At 39.1% G+C, this 25,174-nt stretch overlaps 1 protein-coding gene and 2 long non-coding RNA genes across 3 annotated transcripts in view; 2 read left to right on the top strand and 1 right to left on the bottom strand.

Annotated features, from left to right (window-relative positions):
- The window catches only part of LOC122412685 (uncharacterized), a 38,109-nt gene that overhangs the window by 4,260 nt on the left and 8,675 nt on the right, over positions 1-25,174 (top strand). The window contains exons 12-13 of the mRNA XM_043422425.1: positions 94-198; positions 265-378. Coding sequence (XP_043278360.1) covers positions 94-198; positions 265-378 — 219 coding nt within the window. The remainder of the gene's footprint in view (positions 1-93; positions 199-264; positions 379-25,174) is intronic.
- On the bottom strand, positions 3,164-4,052 carry LOC122412254 (uncharacterized). Its single transcript, XR_006261316.1, has 2 exons — positions 3,772-4,052; positions 3,164-3,677 (listed from the first exon to the last, which is right to left on the bottom strand). It is a non-coding gene; the product is annotated as an uncharacterized lncRNA (long non-coding RNA).
- On the top strand, positions 8,401-12,457 carry LOC122412255 (uncharacterized). The gene is made up of 3 exons (XR_006261317.1): positions 8,401-8,770; positions 11,820-11,999; positions 12,432-12,457. It is a non-coding gene; the product is annotated as an uncharacterized lncRNA (long non-coding RNA).

Below are 25,174 nucleotides of genomic sequence, written 5' to 3' on the forward strand. Positions count from 1 at the left end.
TATTGTTGATCTGATGCAAGCATGTGTCTCAAATTTTCTGATGAATATATAAGACTTGCATATTTCACCATCTTGTTCTGTGTTTCATAATAGCAAATCCGCTTCCAAGGCAAAGGAGAGAGGAAATTACTCCAGACCCTCCAACCTCTTCGACAACACAGGCGTTGAAGAAGCAAAAACGCAACAAGCGTCGAAAAGGTTAGACAATGCATTCAGTAAAAAGCATGGCTTAGGAAGTATATCAATGATTGTTCGAAATTACAGATATGAGAAGAAGAGCGATTGTACGAAGACAAGATGGTTCAAATTCGGGAAATATCGAACTTGAGCAGCAGTTAAGTACAGCAGGGAACCGGCTCCAAAATATGCAGAACAACGGTAATGCATCACATTGTTCATTCATTAGACCGACTATTCGTTCATTTTCGATTGTGTTTTTATGGAACAAAATCATAAGCGTAGCTAAAAATTCGTGTGCGACACTCTATTAATTCTCGGCACCGCATGAAACAATTTTGATTACAAAATCAGCATCAATAGGAAAATATTCAATATTAACAATAGCATGTTGGCTTTTATTTGGACCTATTTCAAAATAGTTTTATTATAGGATAAAGAGGATCTTGGTTTCACATATGCATAATTTTGCAAATTCACTTTCCTTTGAAATGAGGTTTTCACAAACTTATTTAAACTACTTTTATTCACGACTCACTACATTACTGAGTCTTATACGAGTCCTTATGTTAATCGGAACACTGCAATATAAAATATCGATATGGAAAAAGATGTCATAACTCTATTTTGATTGCACGAAAATTAACCCTCGAGTACTTTGTAGATGCTCTTTTTGATGAACTAATTTTCTGGCTCAAACGTTGCAAGATCACTATCGACCCCAAATAAGGATTCACTGAATAAGAATTCGGACCGCTAAAAATTCACAGCATTTCGAATTCGTCGCTCTTAAAACTTAGCCCCAGAAAAACCGACAAAGCGGAAGGTTTGGGGAACAATAAATTAGTCAAAGTAGAAAATTAAAAAGATACAAACATTAGGAGCGACGAAAGAATTATAAGGGATGACATTGAACATAGCGATGAGTATGTGTTAACATTGAATTGTATTTGAAAGTGGAAAAGAACAATTGAACATGGAAAAGCAAGGTGAAGAGGTGGGAATTATTTGCTAAATGGTATTCAGCTAACCGAAGGATTCAAAGTTCCGGCCGCAATCGAGAAAACGGGGGAATGGGGGGTCGAATTGATGTTTTCCGGAAGAGAAATTGAGTATGGATTACAACCGATCTTCCAGAGGAAAGAGAGACCGATGAAACAAAACAGCTGAAGATTTGGGGTATAATTAATTAGTCATAGTAGTAAAATATAACGATAAAAACATTAGGAGCGACATAAGTATTATAAAGGTTGATATTGAACATGGCGATGAATGTGAGGGGAATCACTTTGAATGAGGTTTGAAAATGAAAAAGAAAAATTGTACAGGGAAGAACTAGGTGAAAAGATGGGAATTACTTAGTGAGATGGTATTCAGCCAACCCAAGGATTGAAAGTTCTGGCCGCGATCGAGAAAAAGGGGGGGGGGGGGGTGCGGGGTCGAATTGATGTTTTCCGTAAGAGAAATTGGGTATGGATTACAAGCGATCTTCGAGAATAAAGAGAGACCGTCGAAACAAGACAGCAGAAGATTTGGGATACACTTAATTAATCATAGTAGTAAAATAAAAAGATAAAAACATTAGGAGCGACGAAAGAATTATAAGGGCTGATTTTGAACATGGCGATGAATGTGAGGGGAAACACTTTGAATGAGGTTTGAAAATGGAAAAGAAAAATTGTACATGGAAGAACGCGCTGAAAAGATGGGAATTATTTGCTGAGATGGTATTCAGGTAATCCAAGGATTGAAAGTTCCGGCCGCGATAGAGAAAACGGGGGGGTGGAGGGTCGAATTGATGTTTTCCGGAAGAAAAATTGGGTATCGATTACAAGCGATCTTCAAGAAGAAAGAGAGACCAACGAAACAAGACAGCAGAAGATTTGGGGTACACTTAATTAGTCATACCCTAGCGGGTATTGAGATTTTACAAAGTGGTAAAGTCGAAAACATTGAGGCAAATTTAGACTGGTAAGAACATTTTCATAAAAAAACGAGCGAGCCAAAAACTGATTGGTAAACCCACTTACCAGTTAAAATTTAGATGGTTGGTCGGTTCTCGCTGCTCCGCTGGTTATTTGCTACCAGTCATATCGTGGATGGTTACTGGGTTTTCGCGGCCCGCCTCGATTCTCGTTACTAGTCATATTGTGGATGGTTACTTTTTTTCGCGGCCCGCCTCGATTCTCGCTATCAGCTATATTTTCGATGGTTACTCGGTTTTCGCGGCCCGCCTCGATTCTCGCTATCAGCTATATTTTCGATGGTTACTCGGTTTTCGCGGCCCGCCTCGATTCTCGCTATCAGCTATATTTTCGATGGTTACTCGGTTTTCGCGGCCTGCCTCGATTCTCGCTATCAGCTATATTTTCGATGGTTACTCGGTTTTCGCGGCCCGCCTCGATTCTCGCTATCAGCTATATTTTCGATGGTTACTCGGTTTGTCGCGGCCCGCCTCGATTCTCGCTACCAGCTATATTTTCGATGGTTACTCGGTTTTCACGGCCCAGCTCGATTCTCGCAACCAATTTGATTTTCGATGGTTACTCGGTTTTCGTGGCCCGCTCGGTGGTTGCCACAATCGAGTTGCTCCGGTCGTGATTACCTTAATTTCTTTTCAATGTTTTAGGGATCATTACAGAAATAAAAAATTGGATGAGACTGAACACATAGAAGGAATTTTGGGATCTTTACGAGAAGGGTATCAGAAGCTTTGATATTTTTTTTCCGTCGTACAATATTGTTTTTCATATTCACATAGACTTAGTAATATTGTTCTGACTCAATTCGATCAAGCAAGATTACATTTGTAATGAGTTTCTTCACCCTTTGATAATGAAATGAAGAATTAAATAATGGTGTTTCTACAATAAAAGAGTGTCGTCCCAATTATTTAACTTGCTGCATCCTTTTCACACTCCGAATTAAAAATGACGTTGCGTCAACGGACTATTTATTGTTACGTATGAGGAATTCAATAACTTGATAAACTGTCACGTAAATATATTATCAAGTTAAGGGTACACGCTCACGTGATCTTGCGATACAAATGCGTCGACATGATTATTTCATTCATAGAGAAATTACCAGTATATTCATTACTTTTATACTTTGTCTTCTTATTCGCCCCCTTTTCCACAGGGACAACGCAAAGATGCTTATTCTTTAAATCCTACGAAATCAAATTCATCTAATTCAAATCAAATTAAATTTTACGAAATTCCTCATTAAATATTTATTTCACTAGTTGCATTTATCATTAAATCTTTCTTTCACTTTTTGTCAGCCAATTGCGCCACATGCCATTGCTTTCCACAATTTGAAAAGTTTTATATGTCAATTTCTTAACAATGCTAGTGTCAACGGAATGCATTGAGTCGACGACATCTCCGAGTCACAGATCAAACTGTGTACCTTTGTATCGCTGTGTTGTATGACTCTCGTGACGTTTTCCACGACATCTAGAAGAGCATCATCCAGAGTATCGCTCGCTTCACCAGCTGCAATGTAATTCACAACTTCCAATTTGTCCTCAGACTACATTTCTTAATTTTTTCGATCAATTTTGTATTTACCAAAAGTTCTCTTACTTACAATGTGACTAGTGCACCAATGTTATGAAATGAATCAAAAATAGAAACAGAAATCCGTGATACCACTTTGAGTTGGACCACTCCAGCCCCAAGGCCAAAGAGATTGCGGAAAGGTTCGATGCGATGTATGAAGCCGACTGATTCCTCCGATTCCAAACGACCAGTTTTCGATACCGATAACGTTCCGGGATCACCGGCAGATTATGAGTTGCTTTCCGAATTTCGAAAATTTGGAAGCAGATGTCAAATTTCGACCGGTACTGGACTCATCATCCTGTAAAAGTAGAACATGAAACACGGGAACTATACATCTTGTGCGAAACATTATGCATGCCGCGGCGCAATATATTTTATCACATCTTCTTCTCATATGCAAGGTCGACATAACCCAATGAAAATAGGTCGTTCCTCGACATTTACCGGTAGCTGGTGGGAATCCATTTTAGTTGTGAATAACCGATAGCGCGCCGAAAACGCCAAAAAGTTCAATAAAACAGAAAAACAAGATACGAGAATATACGAGGCAGGGAAAATTAAACGATGGCGCGACGAGTGTGTGATCAACTTCGTAACCGATTATTCACTGCTCTGAATAAACGCAAACAACGCGACGCTGAAAGAAAGTCCTGCATAGACACGCTCGTGGTGCCTATCATGGAACGAGTGAGTTAATGTGCATGTGTGTGAGGTGTGACTTGTGCAGAAAAGTGACGGCGGGTCAAGCCGTGTGGACATACTAATTACGATTACGGAGGCCGCTACAGTGTAAGTACACATTTATTTGTATACATATATGCCGCTACGTATCGTTATGATTGTGTGCTTTTTGAAAACCTTATTTTATTATCACGCATACGTTACCGGTATGCTATAGAATACTTTAACAAAACTCTTTGGTCGCGGGCATTTCAGTTACTGCCACTGTCGTCGTCCATGTCGACTTCTGATTCTCCTTCGTCGTGATCGTTGTCGTCGTTGATACTCGCGTCAGAATCATCGCTTGTATTTTCAGTTTTTTTCAATGCTGCTTCCTGTACAGTCTGTTTTGGCATTGTTCGCTTCTGTTGGCGTATCAGATTGTACCGGTTATACGATAATTTTTGGCTTATCGATTTCATCGTATCTTCAACGGTCTTCACTTGATCTAACGGTAATTTTTTATAACTCTGTAGGTTGTAACATGCATCTGTTGATGAAAATTTCAAAAAGCATTCAATTAATTCATAAATTAACCTAATCGTATCTTATATGTGTGTCGCACGTACACTCTTCAATGACACTGCAACACTCACTCCTTAATAATATTGCGCTGTCTTTCGACACCCGCTTCCGTCCGGCGTCCCCTTTGCCATCTTTCTTCGTTGTTAATTGATTCCTCGTTTTTTCATTCCACAAGCTTCTCATGAGAATGCCCAGTCGATTACTCATACTGTTAGCGAGTCCCGCTCTTGCAACAGTCTCTCGGGGTAACTGCCAGTTCGGAGCTACTTCGATTTCATCAACATTTTCGTCCTCTAGGCCGGTTATCTCGAAATGTGACTCGTCACTGCTTCCTTCTTTGCACAAGTTTTTTAACCTTTTGGCAAATATGTTCATTTGCTTGATCAAGATGTTGAATTCGGAAGCCTGTGAATATATGGAAACATTCTTTAAGAAAAATATTATTCTACTGCAACATGCTCCTATTATCAACGTCGTTTCTTTGCTGTTATTACCATTTCCCGTATCGTTTCCATGCGCCTTCCAGAAGACGCGAGACTGTTTGCAGTTATTACTTGCTCATCCTCAAAAGTTTCCCTGTCACTGGAGCTGTCGACAACGGTTCGCCCATGTTGACTATGCGTTTTTTCGCCTCTCGCCTATGAATAAATTCAAATTTCATTGTTCGTACAATAAAACTTGAAATTCGGCGTTCTTTTTATTTTCTTCATTATAGCTCTAAAAAATTCACTGTTACCTGTTCTTTTCCTCGAACTGATTTTGTCTTGTTTTGATGAGACAATCTCCTTTCTTTAAGTTTCGCTGGTACCGGCAACAATTTTTTTTTCAGCTTCTTTGCCGGTTTGGGTACATCTTCCTCACTGTCTTCGAACTCGAAAAGGTCCTCTCTCTTCGTCTTTTTTCTCCTCCTAGTCGCTGTACCCTTCCCCATTTCCTGCTATCAATATCATGTTTCCAGGCTACAGTGAGAATTTATGCATAAATCGTCATGACATAAAGTGTTCTTGCAACCTGCACGGATGATGTTCCCGGTTCACTGAACGGCGGCATTATTTTTTTCGTCGCCTTCTCCATTCCTTTGCTGATAACCTGCAGTAGATAACAATTAAAGACAACCGTAACATTACATGTTAATGCATTATTCGTACCGGTAACTTTGATTGAGAAGCATCCCTCGGAGCAACATCGCACGCTCTTTTCGGTTTTTTCACGTTGTTCTTTCCCGTTGCGGCATTTTTCTTTTTTTTCCATTGCTCGAAGACTTTTTCTTTTTCAGTATCTTTATCCAGAACGGTTCCGATGCTCTCATTGCCCACGCACTTGTCATAAGACCGATTCCCTTCCTTTCCCAACGTCTTTACTTTCCCTGCTCCTTCAATACTTTGGCTTTCCGAAAGAATCATTCCTAAATGTCTGGCGGCGAGTGACGTGACCTGCCGCATCGGAGTCTCTTGTAACTGTCAAACGAATACGTCAAAAATAACAATTAACATTTATCGCCTTTGATTCGTCTTACGCCAACCCATTCCTTTCCTGGACGAAGAACATCGGTCCGGGATGAGATTGATACCGCTTCAAGTATCGAATTAAGCCAGCTTACTTTCGTAATTTTTCCATTGTTCCCTTGTTGCGCGATATTTGCTATTCTCATTGAAGTAGATTTTGCGCTCGTCCCGGGGTACGATTCCACTTTTTTCACCACGATTCTCTTGTTCGCTTTCGGGATGTTCTTGGAGGTCTGGAAATTTTTCCGAATTTAACATAAACATTATTATTTTCTTACAGCTTACAGTAAACATACATTTGCAATAACAGTATTAAAACTTACACGCCCGCTGTCACGGATATCGTGAACAGGAGTTGAGACGCCCGTTTTGGATTTCCCTATGTCTGTCGAAGTACGTACGCTGACTGTTTTGTCTGATCGAGTTTCGATCGTCGTCGGATTTCTCAATTTCTCAGTACGTCTTTCTTCATCGAGGTCATGCCCCTTTCGTGGCGAGGCCTCATTACCGGTAAGTTCGTATGTCGTAACTGATGGTGTGTCCCTGTTCGGATGATCTGCATTGTTGGCTATGACTTTACCGATATCGCTGTACGTATTACTGGGAGCATCATCAGAATCCCCTTTTTCTCCGTTCTCTTCATCGTTCGGTGCCAATACGTCGGTCGAAATGAAAATCTTTTCCGAAAGTTCGCTCTCCATTTGAAGAGTAACCACTCTTTTTTTCTAAGGTTTCACGTCGTGAAGTAAGAAGAAGAACAAACAATTCGTAATAATTTCCTTCCCGGCTTGGAATACTTGCAAAGTAAATCGTGACAATTGCGATTACTTACGTCAGAAGGGTCTTCGATGTACCCCAAGCTATTATTATCGTCCGTGTGGGAACCATGCGATAAACTCACGGCGATATCCCTTTCTTCCTGTAAGTCAGTTGCAATTTTATTACGATCTTCAGATTGGCCGTCCTCCGTACCATCGGTCTTCAATTCCGTTGGCGACAACACCTTATTACCGGTATCTATTCCCTCACTTCCCGCCACGGTACTGTCGTCGTATTCCGCGTGCTCTATTTGTTCCACCTGCTTCAATATAATTGCGATAATTTCGTAATTAATGTTGGACCAACAACCCTTACACTGGCTACAATTTTTTCCACACCTCCTTCACATTTTCATCGTCGCTGTTTCCGGGACGCGATTCTCCGTTGCGCGCTTCCGTGATTTCTTCGCTCCCCGTTCCACAACGCAAGTCGATCATCGGCAACTGAGGTGCTTCTTCTTTGTCGTTATCGATGTACACCTTAAATTACAGTTACAGCATGTACACGTCATGTTTTTACAACATTTCAATTAATAAAATTTATTTTTTGTGTACACGGCGATGTCGTTCGATTGAAATAAAGGGGTTTCATACCGGTAGTATTTCAGTGCTGTTCATCTCGAGCTTCTCCAAAGCATTTTCCACGGCGATCCCCTTTGCCTTATCGAGTTCTCTCTGTAACACAAAACTTCATCGTTACGGACTTTTACATGTGTATATGTCGTACAAATTTCCCTACTCTGACGATGGAAGTTATTATTATCGTTAACGTTGGCAAAATTTAATAAATATACGTCTTATATTAATGTTACAATGATTCGTAAATTGTTCATACAAAGTTCAACGCTTGATACCGAAGTACCACTTTTCATTCCATTCTACGCAATCATTTCGTATCGTCGCGCGACCTTGCTCCACCAGTCTTTGCAACGCGCACGCGCTCTCCTTGCGTACGACCGCGCCCAACATGAGAGGGGCGTTCGCTTCGCTGGCTAGCTGCCGGATCCTGTTTTGGAGCAGTACTGCTCGACGTTGGTTCGTTCAGGCACGCTCACTATAGCATTTCGCATTGTATATCATTCCTTACTCATTGCGATTGCGGGAATTTTTTTATATTTCTTCTACCATTCAGTGAAACGAGCTCGTTCTAAAAAATCAGATTCATCAGCACATTCATCCATTCATTTCTAAGCAGCTACAACGAGTTACAGTGTTATCGCAGTGATTCAAACGAACGCGTTACATTTTTTTATGTTTTCACGATGTTGCGGTTTCAACGTTCATCACTCATTATTTTAAACAGCGTTTCGTTCATCGTTCATCGGACATAAGAGTTGCAAACTTATTTCCGACACGTTCAACGAAATTAGAAAAATACATAACCCGCGTGGCAGTTTTGCTGGCGTGGAAACTATTAGTGCGCAACTGCATTCCCGTACGCGTCTTTTTCAGATGAGTGAGTTATTTCATTGTGCGTTTTCTTCCCCTACATCGAATGCTTTCTTCCTTCCCCAGTCGTCCAACTCAGTAAATTCTCATGATCGTTGTTGAAGTATGGGTTTTGCGTGTGCGTGTGAGTGTGACCAGAAAGAGGGAGAGAGAGTAAGACAAACCTGGTGGCAGGTAGTATGTTCACGACGAGCGAACGGAACACGAGTGATTGATACTTTCGGCACTTTTGTATAGTTAATTAATTTCGATATAATTGAATACTCGAAGATATTACGTGGTACATTAAGAGACGACGTCTATCAATGCCTCGACCTGACCTACTCTTCCTTGAACGAAACTGAAGCTCTACTATAAACCATTCTTCCCCGAACGGAATTTCGTGTATGTAACGTTATTGAATCACGAAGTGCGACGTGAGATAAGCAACATTTTATTATGATCGTGGTACGAACCAATCGGTAAATAACATTTTTGGTACGCACGATATTAAAAGAAATATCTCTACCGGTCGCTTTTCTTCGTTCTTCAATGTAATCTCCAATAACCGGTGAGGTCTAAATTTTTTCAACTCAAATATGTACCTTCGCGATAAAGCGCAAAAATGTCAGACATTCCATTTACTTAAACAGAAGTTTGTGTACGCAAACAATTACCGAGCGTGAGCAGGACCAAGATTTTGCGATGATCGCGGTACGCGTGACTCATCTTGAACAGAAATTACCCACACTCTGTACAGATACCAATGTTTCGATACCAGCAACTTTTCTCCTCTTTTCATTACATCCCCTGTTCCCAAGTTGTATCAAAAAGTCTTAACCTCAACTTACGAAGTTGTCCTTCCATTCCCTCTTTACTTACAAAATCCTTTTTCCACTTCCTTCCCGGAAAAACAACATTTTGCGTCAACGAATTTGAAATTATTGCGACGAGCAAAAATGTCGTTACAATAAATTTTCCACTGCGATATAAGCAGTTACATTTTCTTACGGTCCCAGTATGATTGTCCCGTCACCCCCAATTACCGGTAACAGTCACATATACGAAACGATTAATATATCGTTTATGTTTTCTCCCTGTCGCATTACACCTTCATTCGTCGGTCAACTGTATATTAATTTGGAATACAAATGTACAGTCGTCGCAAAGTGCAAAATTCCGCTACGCCATATCTACTTTTCCTTTGAAGGAAAATTCTTTGACGCAACAAAATAGTATAGGGCGATAACATCTTGGAAAGTGGATGCACTGGTAGGAAACATTGGTATCGGTACATCGAGACAGAATAGGTTTTATTATTTCTGCATGTGACGCATAAGTCTTCATGAAGGAAAAGTTTGATTTTCATCGTCCAACGATTCATCTGAAAATACAAAAAACTTCTCACGCTTACCTTCTTCCTCAAGTGCTGCTTTCTGATTTCCTTAACGTTATTCTCTTGGCTACATACAAGCAGCGCTTTCTTTGATTCCCAATTTCTTTTCACAACGAGTATGTCCGGCGTGTTCATGTCAATTTTTTTCCTCATTAATCTTTTCCCACGCCCCAGCGTCTCGTTCTCCTGGTTCTCGGCCCCATTCTCTGATTCTTCATCATCTGCGAATAGCAAGGATGTACTTGTGAAAATGTTTCCTTATTTCCTCACGTCGTCTACTTGCATCTTCGCACAATAAACGTTCATTTTCTTTTTTCGTCAATTGTATTCTCCCCCAAGACGTTTCAATATTATTATTATTTTTCATCGCCATCACAAAAAAATACTTGTAACGCATTAATGCGAATAATGAACTTACGTTGGAAGCCAACGATGCGAACTCTTGCGAAAGAATCTACATCATTGTCCTTGTCATCACCATTACCGGTAACTCGATAACGAATCGTTTCTCGCGCGTTCGGGTTCATCACGTATTCATCCAAAAATTTTTCCGTACACTCGACGATTTCATCTTTTGTGTCTCGATAGAACAATTCATTTGGGCTGACCACTTTTTTGACTGCGGCACAGCCACCCTCATTTCGTAACAACGTTATTACGTATTTTTTTCCCATTGTTTCGAGACTATACATGCACCGACAAGTGCCGTGACACGCCTGCTTCACTACTGTTCTACCGTTTGCTTTTTTGTCTTTCACACGTGCCCTTAGTCTGGTTGAATTATTGTGCCGGGAACTTCCGCCTGGCAACAACGCTACGCCGATACGCCGGTACAGCAACAACGCTACGCTAACAAAGCCTATATTCACAATCAGCTTGTTGTTATGTTGCACGTCGTGTTACTGAAAATTATTCATTTTTCTTGTGTGCGCGGCATTGCGTCAGTTTTATTTTTTAAAAGTTGTCAACCTGGCTGTACCGTTTGCCGGCACGTTTTTGCCTATGCATATCGCTGTACGCGCTCGAATCCGTTCAATCGGGATATATATACGTCATATATCTTAATTTTTTACTTATCAGTTTCTTTTCTTAAATTTAATTAACGGCTGTGTTTTTCGCTGCAACACTGGAGCTTTTCCGAAGTAAATATTGAAGAAGTGATTAATGTTACGCTCGTATATACTTATTCATTCGAGTAGTGCTTATAAAGAGAGGTTATAACGTGTACGTCTGTGTGTGTGTGTGTGTTAATCGTTATTCGCGTTCTTATCGCGTGGGTTTCACATTTGCGCGCATGTATTTCAATGCGATTTTAAACCCCATCATAACGAACCGGTATTTTCGTTTCTCTCATCTATTCTGAATATTTTTTCGTGTACTCGTTGACGTTTGAGGTTAAAAAAAGTACGGAACACCGTCTTCCTCCGTGTCGAATCACGTTGTCGCAATTTCGGTGACAGTTTCTGCTTTCCTCGCGCTAACATGAAGTATCACGTAATTCTTTATTTATTTCCGACAAAAAAGTTTGAGCTTTTCGTGAAAGCGGTTGTATCGTTTTCTATGAACATACGTGATCATTCACGTATGAAATCGCACACCGTAAGTCGCTTTTAGCGACTTACGGTGTGCTATATAAAAATAGTGAAAAATTTGTATTTAACTTTCTTTTTACATATTGCAGTAGCGGCATTTCTACCAAATCTGTGACCTGCTGGCCTACTTTTACCGGTATATGTCCAGATAAGGACTCGTACGCACCTTGGACGGAATTCATCAGTGGAAGGAAAGAACTAGAAAAGGAATAACCTTTTTTTGTATTCACTTCGGTCATCGTTGCATAGGTAATCCTCGGACGTGCAAGGTTAGTTGGATTTTTTTCAAACCCGGGCCCTGATTCTTAATAAGTTGAATAATGTCTCACGTCGATGACGAAACATTGATCGAACTCAGGAGATCAAATTTCGTTAATTTGCTTACTTGGTAGTAAAAAAAACGCCGAAACGGAGGAATGAGAAATTTCAAGATAAGACGACAAATAAAGATTTCCATGTACTTATATCTCGTTCTCCCCTGAACGGGAGCAGAGACGTTTGTCGTAGATTCAATTGAGTAATGCACGTTAAGAGGTATCTTGACAATTTTATGAGAAATGAAGTTACGCGGTAATTTTAAAAAGCATTGTAATAAAGAAGAGGACGTCGCTCCTCTAACAATTTTTATTTCTTTCTACAGGCAAAGTTTGCAACGTGTGACGTGCTCAAATGATATTTGAAAATTTTTATGTAATTTACAGGAAAATTCTGGCAAGCAGGAGTCGGCTGAGTCGTCCCCGTAGAGAAAACGCAGGAAACTAGTGGTGTACGGAAGTCAGCTGAAGGAACGCAGAACGACGGAAAGTCGCACACGTGAAAACGGCGTGGAAGGGGTGAATAAAAAATTTTTCAAACATTTAAATGTTCAACGTTCCCTACAATAATTGAATCGTACTCTAATGATGATACATTTGAAGAAGGGAGAACGAATGCCGTTATACGTTGGTCGGGAGGTAGATGTTATTGCCGTTACGATACAAAAAAGAAATTGTACAAACTACGGCGTACCTTTGTTTTTTACCACTTGCATCTCTTTCCGTTTTCGACGGATGCGGACACATTTCTAGTCTTTAACAGTTGGTTTCGTACATTAAGAATTATTTATTCGCCATTGCGAAGAAAATATTTGCACTAGTGTTACGGGAAATATTTTAATGAACAAGCTGCTTCTACAAATGCGTTATTTCTTTCGACCAGTACTCGACGCTTGAAGTATTTCCTTGAAGTACTTCCGAGTAGGAAATGCACGTTCACAGACGTTTCATAAATATTATTCAAACAATGTTTAAATTTGTTGCAGATTGTCAAAAATATACCGGTAATATAGAAGACTGCCGATTAGTTTCGAGGCAGGCTACGTGGTTACGATGAATGAAGGAACACGAAACAGAAAGTACAAAGACGAAAAATATTTGCGATGGAAAAGGAGAAAATTCACGGTGCAATTTCTCTCGGCGGTAAAGCGTCTTCCCGGGCCGAAAGATTGCCAATTTTTATCAAAGGAACAAGAATTCAGTGAAGAAGTATGTTCATACAAATAACGACAACTACCAAACAATGGGTTCTGTTGTTTTTTGAAATGCGCCTTTAATGAAATGGACGGGCTCTCCCACGAGTGAATTCATTTTTCTTGTACCGGTACGGGGGGTTAATGATAATGGGTCCGTTACCGACTAAAATGTTACTTTGTTTGCAGTCACGGAGAGATTCCACGGATAGTACTAGCGGTGCTGGAACGTCCGAACTACCCCAATCAAATGCGAAACAAGTTCCATGCCCCACATGGAAGATGGAATGGCTCCATGATGAAAAAATGCTCCTTGAAGAAAAAAACAACGAATGGAATGATATCGACACTGAAAATGCGGAAACTATTACCGCTTCGTCACATGCCGATGATATTAATAGCGAAGACATGACTTTAAATATCGCCGATCTGAACGATGTCAGTCCGAGCCAAATTATGAGCGAAGACGACCATGAAGTCAGTGACGAAGACGGCAATAATTGCTGCGACAATGATGACAACGACGACATCAGCTGGCGTGATGTTGATGAAAGCAGCATCGACGACGACGACGACGACAACGATGACGACGACGACGACGAAGATGATGGAGGCGGGGGCGGTGGTGGCGGCGGTGACGGCATCGATGAAGAAGACGATGAAGACGTAAGTGCTTTCTCTATTAAACAAGGACCTCCGATGACCTTCAGACCGGATGTACGAGAAAACCATTTTCTCTGGATAATGATGGCGGAAGCTACTCGATTCAACCTGAGTATCGAAGCAACTTTGGGAATAATAAGAGCAATAAAGAAGCTTTTGAACCACAACACCCTACCGGTAGATAAAAAGACTCTGTGGAAAAGAGTCGGGAGGAAAGAAGAGACAACGCAGGAACGTCACCTGTACTGCAAGATGTGTCAAGGAAAAGTGGGAATAGGGAAGGTACCGCAAGAGGACTGTCCGTGCGGAATTTCGGGCCCGAACAAAGAGACGTCTTCGATATCGTTCTTTATAAAATTAGACGTGAAAAAGCAATTGCGACGCTTTTTCCAGACACGAAATATAACGCAACTCCTAAATTATCGGAATACACGGGAAAAAATCAATCCAGAAGGAATAGAAGATGTCTTCGATGGAAGGTACTACAAACAGTTGCGAAAGGAGGGTCATTTCTTAAACTCGAATTGGAATTTTTCATTAACTTTGAATACGGACGGATGCCAAGTTGGGAAATCTTCAAAGCAGACCGCGTGGCCGATATTACTAATGTTGAACGAACTTCCTTACCATGCGCGAAAACATTTCATAATCATCGCAGGAATTTGGGTCGACGATAAGCAACCGAGAATGGAGGTGTACATGGAACCGATAATTTCGGAACTGCGCGATTTGTATAACACCGGTATTAGCTGGAGTCCTGATGAAAACGAGCGAGTGACCAGTAAATTTGTTACCACGATTTGTACTCTCGATTCACCTGCCAGAGCGAAGTTGTTAAATACTACTAGCTACAATGGCATGTATGGATGTAATTTTTGTTATGCTACCGGAACAAGAATGGATAATGGGTCCAGAAAATATGCGATGGAAGAAATAATAGATCGAACGGATCAACAAATTCGTAGGCATATGGAGGAAGCACAACGCACCGGAATAAGACAGATGGGTTTGATGGGACAATCGACGCTGAGATACTTACCACAGTTTGATCTGCGACTCGGAGTTGTTGTGGACTCAATGCATTGCGTCGACATTGGCGTTGTTAAGAAATTGACACACCTGGTCGTCTATGAGCCGCCACCAGATATCCAACAAACGACCGCAACAATGGAACGAATAATTGATGAACGTTTGTCGATGATTCGAACGCCCAGCAGTATTTCCAGAAAACCAAGATCTATAAAACTTCGCAAATTATGGAAGGCGAGTGAGTGGCGCAATTGGCTGTTGTATTATAGTTCGGTATGTTTGGACGGGCTGATCCCTGAGAAGTATTTGACTTTATTTACAACACTGTCGGACGCTATGCACACGCTGAACGGTGATTCATTCACAAGTGAACAACTCGAAATCGCTACCGTGTTGATAAACGACTTCGTCGCGAAGTACGAAGAATTGTTTGGAATGGAGCACATGACAACGAACATGCATCTCCTGCAACATCTGCCACGTTCCGTAAAATGTTGGGGACCGGTGTGGGCGCACAATTGTTACGCATTTGAAAGTTTCAACAGCCGTATATTGAAGTCACTGAACAGCAGTACCGGTAGACAAGTGCAAATAGCGAATAGATATTTAATGACGGATTTCGTACGAAATATCAGCAGCGATCCGACAGCAAACGTTTTCACGAAAAAAATTGTAAAAGAAATTACAAATTCCGCCAAAAAAGTGCAAAACCGGAATGACGATGATTACGAAAATTATTATATATTCAGAGGCTACGGGAAAAGTACAACCCGAACCTTATTCGAGTGGGAACGAAACATATTGGTCGAGGAAAGACTAAGGTGCCGCCAGACAATAACTGTATTGGGAAAAGCTGTTTTGAAAGGAACAATATACACGAGCAGAGAAACCGATAAAGAGTATACGCGCAGCTGCGACAAGTTCATTTATACGAAAAGAGGGGAATTCGCTGAAATATTAGAAATTGTCACGTTCGTAACAATCGAAGGAGAGGAATTTAATGGATTCTTCGTATTGTGGTTTGAAAATACAGGTGATGAATCTCCGAGCGGACACTTGCAAAGCTTACGCATTTCAAGAAGAGGATTTGTCAAAGCGCAAAACGTGCGGCTACCGGCGATAATAATAAAAAAGAATGCAATTATTTACGGAATAAAAATTGCTAATACTTGGGAAACCGACTAGGACGGCTTCTGAATACCAAACAAAAAGAAATCGACCGTGGACGCAACGTGGTATTAATTTCAGTGATGACTCCTTCCAAGAAATGTCTGTTAATGAAACGAAATGTAAATGTCGACAAGTATACGCCAAGTAATTTTACGTTGCAGAAACATTGAATAATACTACCGGGTGATGTGCTACGAACGGAAGAGAGTGACGGTGCATCAAAAAAAATTGTATTTTGACAAAACTTAATAAAAAGCTGTAACGGTAGAGTATGAAAGAATAAGTGATGAATTAAATGCAATTAGGGAGTTACTGACAGTTGTAAGAGAATGAAAGTATGCAAGAAAAAGTTGTGAGCGGATCGTGCTCCCGCAACGACCAAGGGGACAAGAATCTTTACGTTGTCCCTGTGGAAAAAGGGGCGAATAAGAAGACAAAGTAGTAGTTGCAAAAAAGTAATGAATATACCGGTAATTTCTCTGTGAATGAAATAATCATGTCGACGCATTCGTATCGCAGGATCACGTGAGCGTGTACCCTTAACTTGATAATATATTTACGTTACAATTTGTCAAGTTATTGAATTCCTTATACGTAACAATAAATAGTCTGTTGACGCAACGTCATTTTTAATTCGGAGTGTGAAAAGGATGCAGCAGGTTAAATAATTGGGACGACACTCTTTTATTGTAGAAACACCATTATTTAATTCTTCATTTCATTATCAAAGGGTGAAGAAACTCATTACAAATGTAATCTTGCTTGATCGAATTGAGTCAGAACAATATTACTAAGTCTATGTGAATATGAAAAACAATATTGTACGACGGAAAAAAAATATCAAAGCTTCTGATACCCTTCTCGTAAAGATCCCAAAATTCCTTCTATGTGTTCAGTCTCATCCAATTTTTTATTTCTGTAATGATCCCTAAAACATTGAAAAGAAATTAAGGTAATCACGACCGGAGCAACTCGATTGTGGCAACCACCGAGCGGGCCGCGAAAACCGAGTAACCATCAAAAATCAAATTGGTTGCGAGAATCGAGCTGGGCCGTGAAAACCGAGTAACCATCGAAAACATAGCTGGTAGCGAGAATCGAGGCGGGCCGCGAAAACCAAGTAACCATCGAAAATAAAGCTGATAGCGAGAATCGAGACGAGCCGCGAAAACCAAGTAACCATCGAAAATAAAGCTGATAGCGAGAATCGAGACGGGCCACGAAAACCGAGTAACCATCAAAAATCAAATTGGTTGCGAGAATCGAGCTGGGCCGTGAAAACCGAGTAACCATCGAAAACATAGCTGGTAGCGAGAATCGAGGCGGGCCGCGAAAACCAAGTAACCATCGAAAATATAGCTGATAGTGAGAATTGAGGCGGGCCGCGAAAACCGAGTAACCATCGAAAATATAGCTGATAGTGAGAATCGAGGCGGGCCGCGAAAACCGAGTAACCATCGAAAATATAGCTGATAGCGAGAATCGAGGCGGGCCGCGAAATAAAGTAACCATCTACAATATGACTGGTAGTGACTTACCATTCTTACCAGAATCGCCACAATCCGATGCTGATGAAACCTCAAACCAGTCAAAATTTGCCTCAATGTTTTCGACTTTACCAGTTTGAAGTAACCAGTCAAATTTTGACTATGTCATACCCGCTAGGGTAGTATTTAAATAAAAAGATAAAAACATTAGGAGCGCCGAAAGAATTATAAGGGCTGATTTTGAACATGGCGATGAATGTGAGGGGAAACATTTTGAATGAGGTTTGAAAATGGAAAAGAAAAATTGTACATGGAAGAACGCGCTGAAAAGATGGGAATTATTTGCTGAGATGGTATTCAGCTAATCCAAGGATTGAAAGTTCCGGCCGCGATAGAGAAAACGGGGGGGGGGGTGGAGGGTCAAATTGATGTTTTCCGGAAGAAAAATTGGGTATCTATTACAAACGATCTTCGAGAAGAAAGAGAGACCGACGAAACAAGACAGCAGAAGATTTAATTAGTCATAGTATTTAAATAAAAAGATAAAAACATTAGGAGCGACGAAAGAATTATAAGGGCTGATTTCGAACATGGCGATGAATGTGAGGAGAAACACTTTGAATGAGGTTTGAAAATGGAAAATAAAAATTGTACATGGAAAAACGCGCTGAAAAGATGGAAATTATTTGCTGAGATGGTATTCAGGTAATCCAAGGATTGAAAGTTGCGGCCGCGATAGAGAAAACGGGGGGGTGGAGGGTCGAATTGATGTTTTCCGGAAGAAAAATTGGGTATCGATTACAAGCGATCTTCAAGAAAAAAGAGAGACCGACGAAACAAGACAGCAGAAGATTGGGGGTATAATTAATTAGTCATAGTAGTAAAATATAAAGATAAAAACATTAGGAGCGACGAAAGAATTATAATGGCAGATTTTGAACATGGCGATGAATGTAAGGGGAAAAACTTTGAATTAGGTTTGAAAATGAAAAAGAAAAATTGTACATGGAAGAACGCGGGAAAAGATGAAAATTATTTGCTGAGATGGTATTCACCCAACCCAAGGATTGAAAGTTCTGGCCGCGATCGAGAAAACGGGGAGGTGGGGGGTCGAATTGATGTTTTCAGAAAGAGTAATTGAGTATGGATTACAAACAATGTTCGAGAGGAAAAAGAGACCGACGAAACAAGACAGCAGAAAATTTGGGGTACACTTCATTATTCATAGTAGTAAAATAAAAAGATAAAAACATTAGGAGCGAGGAAAAGGAAAATTGTTCATGGAAGAACTAGGTGAAAAGATGGGAATTATTTACTGAGATGGTATTCAGCTAACCCAAGGATTGAAAGTTCCGCCCGCGATCGAGAAAAAGGGGGGGTGCGGCGTCGAATTGATGTTTTCCGGAAGAGAAATTGAATATGGATTACAAGCGATCTTCAAGAAGAAAGAGAGACCGACGAAACAAGACAGCAGAAGATTTGGGGTACACTTAATTCGTCATAGTAGTTAAATAAAAAGATGAAAACTTTAGGAGCGCCGACAGAATTATAAGGGCTGATTTTGAACACGGCGATGAATGTGAGGGAAAACACTTTGAATGGGATTTGAGAACAAAAAATAAAAATTATACATGGAAGAACGGGGTGAAAAGATGGGAATTATTTACTTAGATGGTATTCATCTAACCCAAGGATTGAAAGTTCCGGCCGCGATAGAGAAAACGGGGGGGGGGGGAGTCGAATTGATGTTTTCAGGAACAGAAATTGGGTATGGATTACAAACGATCTTCGAGAGGAAAGAGAGACCGACGAAACGAAACAGCTGACGATTTGGGGTACACTTAAATAATCATAGTATTTAAATAAAGATAAAAACATTAGGAGCGACGAAAGAATTATTAGGGCTGATTTTGAACATGGCGATGAATGTGAGGAGAAACACTTTGAATGAGGTTTGAAAATGGAAAAGAAAAATTGTACATGGAAGAACGCGCTGAAAAGATGGGAATTATTTGCTGAGATGGTATTCAGGTAAACCAAGGATTGAAAGTTCTGGCCGCGATCGAGAAAAAGGGGGGGTGCGGGGTCGAATTGATGTTTTCCGTAAGAGAAATCGGGTATGGATTACAAGCGATCTTCGAGAATAAAGAGAGACCGTCGAAACAAGACAGCAGAAGATTTGGGGTACACTTAATTAATCATAGTAGTAAAATAATTTGTATCGATCCAATCGACGTTGAATTGTGTGAATAATACCAAAGGATCCTGAAAGTCTGAGAAAAATCGATTTTCTTATAAGTCTTTGCCACCATAGAGTAACGAATGACTAGCTTTCATGTGATTTTTTTTGGATTTAAAAGCTTTTTAGAACAATTTAATAACGTCAAAATTTGGAGTTACTAATAAAATACTTGTCCACTGATTGATATCATAAATTTTAGTGCTGCACATAACTCAAGTGGTAACTTTTTCAATTCATTAGAAAATACTTGGCCTCGAATTGATATAATAAATTTTAATGCTGCACATAAATTAGATGGAATTTTTTTCAATTGATTTAGCTGTTCGAATCAAATAAGAAGAATGAGGCATCGATTTCCAAGTTTTTCTTTTTATGGATGGAATTATCAGCAAACACGATACCATCAATGTACTTGTCCCAACCTTTTTTTCCCTCGGGGAAGTTTATGGTTTGATATCACGTCTTTTTTCTCGAAAATTCCTTATTTATGTTTTGATGAATATATAATTTTAATTTAAATTGCTATGAATTATTTACGATTTACTGCTTATAACGTTGGTTTCCACGAAAAACGACCTATTTTTCGTCAAAATTGTGCTAGAAATATTTCGTCACAAGTCTGTCCTTGGACTTTGGCGATTTTTTTCCTTGTATTCTAATATGTTTTGTCAATTAAGAACCAAAGAGTATGGTGGAAAGCGGGTTGGAGGCCGAGATATAATTTTCGGCTTATAACGTTGGTTTTCACGAAAAAAGACCTATTTTTCGTCAAATTGTACTGGAAATATTTCGTCACAGGTCTGTTGTTGGACTTCAGCGATTTTTTTCCTTGTACTCTAATATGTTTTGGAAATTAGGAACCCAAGAGCACGGTGGAAAGCGGGTTGGAGGCCGAGATATGATTTTGGCTTGTAACATCAGATTCGTCGAAAAAAGACTGATACCGCACAATCAGTATACCAGTGAAGAACATTATACACTAATGCTGTAGGATTGTAATATATTTGATATTTTCTTATGGTTCGAAATCATTTTTGTTGTGTGATTTAAGAAGTTTTGTTTACATTTTTTGTGGTATAATGCGAAAACGGGCGATCATCAATGTAATTGTCCAAATTTTTTTTCTCCGAGAGAGGATTTTTACGGCTTGATATCAAATCTTTTTTCTGTGGTAGTTCTAAACCACAAAAAATATTCTTAAATAAGATTTTCTCAAGTTCTCCAATGTTTCTAATATGATATTTAAAAATAATTCTCCTTTCTCCAATGATTTTCTTTAAGTTTTGTACAATTTATAACAGTTTGATATTCTTCGAATATTTGAAGTGATATCCTCAATTTTTCAACCATTTCGAACATGTCTATAATTTTGTGGGATTAAAATCATATTCCGTAAGGTTTTTCAATATTTTGTATCATTGTGGAATTTTGCCTCTTCATTTATAAATTTTGTTTTCATCTGTTTTGATGAAATCATTGTGAATAAAGAAAACATGAAGATTTTTCAATGAAACGAATTTTTGGATTGATTTTCCTTAAAATTTGACAGAAGGAGAAAGAAAAATATATATATAATGTTCACCAAGTCCACCAGAATTCGCAATTTTCACATATGTTTATTGAATTCTAATGCTAGTTATTTTTATTTCATTAAAAAACGTGCTTCCAAGGACTTTTTGAAGCAATCTTTTCCATTCGTATTATCATTCCCAGAGATAGAAAGTTGACGCACCCACGTCGATGCATAAAATTTTCAAACTCTGCATGTAGCCACCAAGGTTCAACCGGACAAAAGAAAAAATATGAAGTGCGTCGAGACCAACAGAATTGCTTACTTTTTAATATGAGCAATGCATTTTGAAAACATAACTTCTTATGCCATTCATAAACAAGCCATCGCTGACTTTTTGTATCATTCATCATTATTTTTTATTATTGATTATTATTTATAATCCATTTCCAAATCCTATAATTCATGTATAATTTTTATTATTTGTAGATATCCATATTCCATAATCAAAAAAAGGAAGTACTAATACCTGGCATGCATGTCAATACACAGAATTTTCCAAATTCGCAAGTATTCGCTGCGATTTATTCATCTAAATTTTGGTACAGACAGAAAAAATTACCACCGATTCATAAAATTTATTATGCCAAAACTAAAAGGAAAAAAGACAGCGCACTTGAAAGTGAACAGAACGCATAATTGTTTCATGTATCTCATTCATATATTACAGTTGGAACCAAAAAGTGAAAAGATTGGCACACCTACCGCTTCGCAGGAATATAGTTCATAGGTACTCGCTGCGTACCAGTAATACAGACTTTGGTGCTATGGGGCAAAAAACTTTAAAATTACCCGAACCACATTTTTGAAACTCATTATGGCATATTCAATAAATAAAGTGACAGATACGCTGCATGTTGAAGTAAATCAAATAGTGTAATTTAGAATGTCTCCATGGTTATATACAGACAAAATATTTGATCACATTCAGAAATGATCAGGCGTAGACTCACACACATGAATTTTTTAATCCATAATGCCAATCGTAAACTTGGTCTGGAAATACTCAATATACGTGTCGCTTCATCATGTTGTCAAACTTAAGATGTGTTCATTGCATTTGGAAGATACAAATTTTGATATCACGAAAAATAAGCAACCAATGACTTATTGAAATGAATTTCCAAATTCATCATGCAACAATTCAAGTGAATATCTATGTATTTACATGGCCCAAAGATTTTTTAAAACTCGTGTTTGTAAACAAGCAATCATGAAAACTTTTTGATATGAATTTTCCAATTTATTGACATCAATATGAGGAAATAGAAATACGAATGTCACTCGAATTGTCTAGAGAATGAATAGAAATTGGTATGGATACACTGTGAGCTAAGGAGGTAGGAAAAAGGGCCCGGTGAACACAGCCAAATGTAATGAAAGAAAATATGACAACAATACATTGAATTAGACACTTTTACTTGACCGAAGTTTTTCAACATTTATTTGCATTCATTTACATACAATCACGCATATTTTTTCTATAATGTAATTACACAACATAAAATTTCTGTTTGGAAAGAACGTTTGAGAGGTTATAATGAGCGAAAGTTTTTTTTTCTCACATAACTCCCGTTGAAAATTTTTGAAGAACCCAGAACCAGGATTGCAACAAAATTATGTCATAAATAAACGTAAAATCAAAGAATTTGTACAAGGAGAAATTTCCCAATACTAATATATGTTCTATATAACAAACACTCGCGAACCGATTGCGATGAGCGTAAACTAACCCACATGGTTTTCACAAAACTTACATAACATTTTTTTTTTATAGTCATATAAGAATTTTGAATCGAATTCATACAGCTCGCACTATTTCTCCGAAATTTTATCATTCAGATCGCTGTTGCTATTAATTTGCTCATGCCATCAAAAAATGACAGATGGATGTATTATATATCACGTCAAAGTCACTATATGTCTGGTTTTCGTAATACTGTATGACACCACATACCACTATTTTTAATAAAATAAATACATATTTAACACTTTATTAGATGAAAAATATTTTTTTGTCACCCCGCACTTCGTAATGTCGAAAATCCGTTTGTTATAACATCAATAACTGACGGCTGACTGATGGCCTTGTATATATATTCATAAACTGTATTCCGCTGGAACGGTACAGCAAGTGTCCTGACCAATCACAACTCATTATTTCTGTAGCCGGGATCCCGGGACCCGAGCTTCCATAGAAATGGGTTATAGCTGGCATCAAGAGGCCTTTGATGGTGTTCTGTACAGACACAGTAAATCCATAGATGTGTTAGTAACTTTTGCATAATCTTGAGCCCGTGTAAAGTTTTTTCTCAGCAATTACACCACCGATCGTATTGATTTTGGGCGCAATCGAAAGAGAATTTCTTAATTAGCTGAAAGTTCAATTTTCAAATTGCGACATAACTCCTGAGCTTCGGAATTCAAGAAAATGACATGTCAATTTTACCCCCACCACCGAAATTTACTTTATTCAGAGATAATATAGTCTCGGCGAGATCCTCGGGCCAGCAGATGACAGGGCTGTCAATGTACTTGTCCCGAGACTCTACCGAGTCTCTTGATAAAAAGATAAAAACATTAGGAGCGCCGAAAGAATTATACGGGCTGATTTTGAACATGGCGATGAATGTGAGGGGAAACACTTTGAATGGGGTTTGAAAATGAAAAAGAAAAATTATACATGGAAGAACGAGGTGAAAAGATGGGAATCATTTACTTAGATGTTATTCAGCTAACCCGAGGATGGAAAGTTCTGGCCGCGATCGAGAAAAAGAGGGGGTGCGGGGTCGAACTGATGTTTTCCGGAAGAGAAATTGGGTATGGATTACAAACGATCTTCGAGAGGAAAGAGAGACCGATGAAACAAAACAGCTGACGATTTGGGGTATAATTAATTAGTCATAGTAGTAAAATATAAAGATAAAAACATTAGGAGCGACGAAAGAATTATAATGGCAGATTTTGAACATGGCGATGAATGTAAGGGGAAAAACTTTGAATTAGGTTTGAAAATGAAAAAGAAAAATTGTACATGGAAGAACGCGGGAAAAGATGAAAATTATTTGCAGAGATGGTATTCACCCAACCCAAGGATTGAAAGTTCTGGCCGCGATCGAGAAAACGGGGACGTGGGGGTCGAATTCATGTTTTCAGAAAGAGTAATTGAGTATGGATTACAAACAATGTTCGAGAGGAAAAAGAGACCGACGAAACAAGACAGCAGAAAATTTCGGGTACACTTAATTAGTCATAGTAGTAAAATAAAAAGATAAAAACATTAAGAGCGACGAAAGTATTATAAGGGCTGATTTTGAACATGGCGATGAATGTGAGGGGAATCACTTTGAATGAGGTTTGAAAATGAAAAAGAAAAATTGTACAGGGAAGAACTAGGTGAAAAGATGGGACTTACTTAGTGAGATGGTATTCAGCCAACCCAAGGATTGAAAGTTCTGGCCGCGATCGAGAACAAGGCGGGGTGCGGGGTCGAATTGATGTTTTCCGTAAGAGAAATTGGGTATGGATTACAAGCGATCTTCGAGAATAAAGAGAGACCGTCGAAACAAGACAGCAGAAGATTTGGGGTACACTTAATTAATCATAGTAGTAAAATAAAAAGATAAAAACATTAGGAGCGACGAAAGAATTATTAGGGCTGATTTTGAACATGGCGATGAATGTAACGGGAAACATTTTGCATTCGGTTTGCATTGAGATTAGCTATTATTGGAAAAGTGAGCAAAAAAAAACATCCATTCACTGGCCCATGTGCT

Source organism: Venturia canescens, chromosome 6, assembly GCF_019457755.1.
Source record: "Venturia canescens isolate UGA chromosome 6, ASM1945775v1, whole genome shotgun sequence".
NCBI lineage: Eukaryota > Metazoa > Arthropoda > Insecta > Hymenoptera > Ichneumonidae > Venturia > Venturia canescens.